General features: G+C 47.1%; 1 protein-coding gene across 14 annotated transcripts in view; it reads left to right on the top strand.

Annotated features, from left to right (window-relative positions):
• The first annotated feature begins 1,940 nt into the window (after window positions 1-1,940).
• BTRC (beta-transducin repeat containing E3 ubiquitin protein ligase) overlaps window positions 1,941-6,000 on the top strand; it is a 118,679-nt gene continuing 114,619 nt past the window's right edge. For 5 of the 14 annotated variants that reach the window (XM_074590123.1, XM_074590118.1, XM_074590113.1 and 2 more), the window contains exon 1: window positions 1,962-2,121. In XM_074590123.1, coding sequence (XP_074446224.1) covers window positions 2,074-2,121 — 48 coding nt within the window. In that variant the 5' untranslated portion in view covers window positions 1,962-2,073. Of the gene's footprint in view, window positions 2,122-6,000 lie in introns of all 14 variants that reach the window. The other 9 variants (XM_074590124.1, XM_074590122.1, XM_074590112.1 and 6 more) reach the window with 5 other exon arrangements.

The raw sequence follows: 6,000 nt of genomic DNA, 5'->3' as shown, positions 1-6,000 counted from the left end.
TATTATAATTACTGTTATTTATATAATTGTGGTAAGCGTTTTCAGTGCTGTCAGCAGTCTGGAAAATGCCCAGCCCCATAACAGCCAAGCATTTCAGGCGTTTCACTGCTAAGAGTCTGGGCTTAAAGTGTGATGACCAAGAGCGTGGCTGGGCCAGTCCAAGAATAGCAACCCATGTCCTGGTGACCTGAAAGCTTTCTTTGGAAGATTTCTATGCCTCGGGATTGTAGAGGGAGGACATAGGGTTATCCCTGCCCCCTTCTCTCAAGCCACCGCTCTGGGAGTGTTGCTCAACCCAGCATCACACCCTGCATGGGCTGACATTCCCCGTCACCTCTGCTGGGTCATTGGCTGGAGGACACACTCCTGGCAGTGGGTCAGGAGGCGCCACCCAGGTCATATGTCCCTGCAAGGAATCCAGTAATGGGCATATGCTCTACATCGTTTTCTCTCTGATTATCTCGTTTAAAAATCTGGGGGAGATGAGGTGTTTAGAGAAAATGAGGGAACCAGCACAGAAGACGCTGGTTTCATACCTGAGACTTGAAGCTTCACTTTATAGGTCAAACACAGGAACAAAAAGAATGGGTTTAAGTTAAGCCTCATGTCAGCAAGCAAGTGCTGATGTTTGTGGCTGGCTCCTTTGCATCTAAAGAGGAAGAAATTCAGGGTAACTCGCTTAAGATGCTGAGTCAAACATATAAATGCAGCAAGGAAAAGAAACTGAACATTTTACTGGATGACAAACTGCGTAAGAATCAGTGTCATGTTTGCTATGGAGAAAGGAAAACTTAGCAGGCTCTTATAATTAGTACTGAAGACACAGCAGGTAATTCCTCTCTGCTGCTCTATGCGAGGTGGCTTCAGCTTTTGCGCACACTGTAAAAAAATGTAGGAAAATTGGAGAGAGATTAGACAAAATTAACAAAACCAAGTGGATTAGAAGCGATGGCTGCGAAAGAGGGAGCTGGTCTTGTTTGGTGTGCAACAGAGAAGATTAAAGAGGGGGATATGGCAAATACCTTCCAGTTTATGTACAGCTGCTATTAAAGGGATGCTGATCAATTCTTTTTTGTCGTTGTTGTTTGCTGCTTGGTACAACAAGGAGAACTTGGCCAGATTTTCAGGGAAAATTGATTTAGCATCATTATTAGGAAAAAAAAGCTGAGCGTAAGGGCACCGAAGCACCACGGGAGGCTGTTTATGTGAGGAGCCTTCTTTACGGGACCGATTTGAACAAGCATCCCTTAAGAATAATGCAAGTCAGCTTGACGCATTCCAGTGACACAGGTTTCCCCGTGCCACATCCCCTGCCGAGGAGCAGCAATGGCCCCTTCGGAGTGGCTTTCTCTCCCTACGGAAGTCACCAGATGGTATTTTTGGTACTTGTTCTGCGCATGCAGGGGTACGGCCAAGCGCATGGAGTTAATTTTAGACAGCGTACCAGCAACATTTGACTTGAAAACCGGCAGCGCACAAGTAAAACGAGGGAGCAGCCGAGCTGTCGCGGGCGCCCCGGGCCGCGGGAGAGGGGGCCCTGCTGCCAGCCACCCCTGCGCCCCGCCATTAGCCACGCACGAGCTGCTAACGGCAGACAGCGCAGGGCTACGGCTTAGGTTGCCAGCCTTCCCCCTCCCCAGGGGGAGGTCTAGGGCTGGAATCGGCCCACATGGTCCCTGTGGAGAGAGGCTTCCCCCCGCCTGCCTCCCTCCCCAGCCCCTGCCCGCAAGTCGCACCGCCACGGCCCCACCGTACTACAGCTCCCGTCAGCCCCCTCTCCCGCGGACGGCGCATGCGCCAGCCGGCTCCCGGCGTGCCCCCGGCCGCAAGGCCTTTCGGGCCCTGTAGTTCCGTCTCGCCGCTCGCACCCTTACCGGCGGGGCGGCCGGGGACTCCATTTCCCGTGGGCCTGCGGGCGGCGCATGCGCTCTGCGGGCAGCGGGGCGAGGTGGAGCGGTGGCGGGGGGGGGGGGGGGCGACGCGGGGCAGCGCAGGTTCCTGTCTGCGCTGGCTGCGGCCTGGCACTGAGAGGAGGGGCGGCCCCGGCCCCGGCCCTGGCCTCGGCGCAGGACTATGGACCCGGCCGAGGCCGTGCTGCAGGAGAAGGCCCTCAAGTTCATGGTGAGGGGCCGCGGCGGCGGTGGGCGCGCGTGTCTGTGTGTGTGTCTGTCTGTGTGTGTGTAGGGGCAGCCGGGGGGAGGGGCGAGGGATGAGGAGGGGCTGGGGAAGGGGGCGAAATGGGGCTGGGGGCGAAATGGGGCTGGGGGCAATGGGGAAGGGGACCGTGGGGGTGGCTGGGCCTCTCGGGTATGGTGGGCCGGGGGGGGCTCGGCCTAGGGGTGGGCGGTGATGGGGCCCAGAGGCGCCGTGGGGTGCGGGGAGGGGACTGCCTGGGCGGGGGGGGGAGAGCTCTGGGAAGTGCGTAAGACCCCAGAATCCATGGAAAAGTATAATTGTGCTAGAGGGGGGGTAGGGGGCTGCAGGTGCCACCTGGGAGTGGGAGAAGTTCAGCTCGAGTGTGGCAGGAGCTGGCAGAGGGGCCCAGAGGCAGCGGGAGGGCTGGCGCGCATAATTCTTGGGTTTTTCTCCCTGTTTATCCACCTTAGACTACCCTTCTGTACTGCGCACCATCTCTCTGCAGTCTTATTTTATTTTTTCCTTCCATTCTGCCATGAGAGCTGTAAATACTGAGGCTTAAATCTTTCACCTGCTGCTGCAGCAGCAGCATATCACCGATAGTGAATGTGAAGAGCACTTGCATTGTTTAGGTTTGCGAGTTGGCCTTTGGTGTGGAAAACAGCCTCGGGGGGGTTCTTGCATCCAAGATGCTCTTCAAATGTGGCTAGTTTACTTAGATGTGAGGCACGATGCACTTAAACTGTAGTTTCATTCTCTCTGTCTTCGTTTGTTGGTATTTCTAAGTGTTTTGGCCAGAAACATAAGATTTAGAAATGAAAACAAACTGGTGCCAACTGAATTGAATGTAAATTTCGGGTGCCCCAAACTGTTCTTTCCCTAAGGATATAATTTAAATGGCTGGCAATGTTTGCTAAAAGTTTGTTTTGGATTAGTGCTTCCAGTGGTACAGAATTAAATCTAAGCTCATCAAGAAGAAGCAATTCTATTAAGCTGTCAGAACATATGCCCAAAATGAAATTGAGGAAACGCTAGTTGCAAATTTTAATTTTTAATTGAGCTTCAAAACACTCATTTGGCTTCTGTTTTTGAATCTTGTAGAACTTGTTTCTCTTGAGACTTTTTGACCCCTTTGCTAGTGGTCTCCAAGTTTGTCAGATTTATAGTCTCAGCTCAGTGAAGTGGGAAAATGCTATGGATACCTAAAAAGGCAAGGTAGCAATTAGTAATAATAAACTACCCTCTTTGGTGTGTGATTGGCCGAAGGAGTGTCCCAGTTCCTGTTGCACTTGTGTTTGGCCAAGCTTGCTAATTACAACCTGCCTCTAGATAGTGAGTTTCATATCCTGAAAAGTTTCTGCCGAGACATTTTTGTCTCCTGCCAAACAGCATTGTGAACATACTACACTGACTTCTTTTATGCTGCTTTTTTTCACCCCCTCTGCTAAGATTCCCATCCAAGGGCTTAGTCCAGGCGTTTGAGATCTTCAATAAGGTTGAGCCTGGGACTGGGGGGAATCCCTGTCCTTCTTGCAGCTGGCTGTGTGCCACTCGAACAATAAAGCTCCCTGACACTTAGAGACCTGAGCGTGAGAGAGAGCTGCTCTTACAGGAGATGCCTCTGTTAAGAGCACCAGATAAAGGGAGGAATTATCAGGATCAGGCTGCGCTGAGAACTAAAAGCTAAACCGAGTTCCTCAATGTTTTATTAAAATGCCTCTTGTATGCAAAATGCTTGTAAAAAGTGCAGTGAAAGATGTGGCTTCCCTCTGTCCCCTCTGAACTTTTTAGGGTATTTTTGCTTGCAGGTTGCGAGCGAGAAAAGCTTTTGTTTGACGCATCTCAGGCTTTTGCTTTAGCGCACGCCCATCTAGAACATGACTCTTACTTTAATTTTGCTGATGAAGTAAAGTTTTTGTCAGGCTTGGTGGGGTCTTTTGGTGTTCGTGGAGGTGTGGCAGAGGTAGTTTGTTTTGATACGTGAGGTATCAGTTGCAAGGAGCAGCATGGCCCTCCTAGGAAGTGTCTTGTTTCTGCCTTCTAGCACCCAGAAAGCGCTTAGGTACTGCAGTAATGGCGTTGGTACAATTATCTACATAGAGGTAGTAGATCAGCTCGTGCATCCTCTCAACTAATGCTGAATCATTCACAGTGTATTTATCTTGTTCATCCAAGTGTGTGATATGCTTCACATACACCTTCCTTGTTAGGTGGGCTCTCAGTTTGGGTTGAGGTGGGCTTTGCTCTTAATTATCGGTTTTCCCTGAGAGTTTCCCAAGTGCCATTGTAGGTGAATACTGAAATTCATGAGACCTGTTATCTCTCCTGCTTTTAGTACTTTTGTTTTTGATATGGATTTGTGGTAGGTTTCATTTCACGCTGAAAAGCGGCCCTGTAGGTGGTAGTGGTTTTGTGCTTCTCTAGAAAATAATAGTTTTTCCAAGTAAAAACATCAGTATCTAATTTTTGGCATTGACTTTGCGCAGCTCTCTTGAGTCACAAGGTGTCGGAAAGGCGGACCTGGCGATTTGTTTTTCACTTTTGTGTCTAACTCAATAGAAAAATGTCACGGGGAGACTTCATCCAAGGCTAATGCTATAAATGAAATTATCTTCCTTTAAAGTATCTGTGTTTGTTTTTTTTTTTCTGTGTGCTCATGTCTATGCAGCTTTTCGATGGGAGTAAGAGAAGGCTGCCTTCATACTGCCTGGTATGGGCTTGATTACTTGCCAATGAAGCAGCGTTACATTTGGCTAATCTCTGCTACCAGTTTCCTAGTTATCCGTGGTCAGCTATGATACGTATACTCTAATACTTTAAGGATTAAGTAATTTATTTAACTTCGTTTGCCTACTCAGTTTACCTCTGTATTTTAAGAAGGCCTAAATTATTTCTGATACTCAATTGCTGTGTATTAGCATTATGTAATACTAAGCAACTGCTGGCCAGGAAAGACTCTTCTGGCTGGTGAATGAGTGTTTTCTATCATGTATTCTACATGTCATCTTCCAGAGCTTTTTTTGAATGAAAGACAGTTCATAGATTTAAAATATGATCTTGTAAATTATATAGTCCAGTGTTCTGCAGCGACACCAAGGATTTTAACCAGAGTGGAATGTGTCTCAGTTCACCTCAGCCCCCTTTCATGTCTCTACAATACTACAGGTAAAACTACACTCTTCATAAAGTATGGTGTGTAAGAGACTGATGCACAAGCTAGAAGGAGAGGTGGATGTGAACCCATTGGCTTAAAAAAACCCCAAACAACCAACATACAAACCCCCCTCCCAAAAACCCCTTGCCTGACAGAGCTCTGGTTTTATGCCTTCAAGAATGTGGGATTTCTGTTGTCATAATCATTTACAAAAGTACTAGAAATGAGGTGCTCAATAAGTAACTTTCATATTTGAATAAAGTGTTTAAAACTGTAGATACAGTATTTAAAGTATGAGTGCGATAGGCTCAACTGAGACTTTGATTAAATGTCATATAAAGTAAACTACATATGCCTGCATAGAATAGTAGATATTTTTTCAAAGTAGCTTCAAATGGTTCTGTTAAGTGTACGAATGTTCTGATGATTATCTTTTTAATTAAAATGAGAAATCTTTGTTTAAAGTGGCATTCTTTTTTACGGCCTGTTACAGTCTCTGTAACAATCATTTCTTAAGTCTGAACGTTTTTAATTCCAGGAATCCATTTATATAAAACTATGTTTAGACTTAATTAAGGAACGATTCTTACAAAGCTTGTAAATAGCCAGGAAAAAAGGGACAGAAAATAAAACTGACATTCACACTTAACAGAATGATTGTTACAAGGTATGTAATATGCTATAAAAATACAATAAAGCCCTTTCAATAA

Source organism: Larus michahellis, chromosome 6 (genome assembly GCF_964199755.1).
Source record: "Larus michahellis chromosome 6, bLarMic1.1, whole genome shotgun sequence".
Taxonomy (NCBI): Eukaryota; Metazoa; Chordata; class Aves; order Charadriiformes; family Laridae; genus Larus; species Larus michahellis.
This window is presented reverse-complemented; position numbering and strand designations above follow the sequence as displayed.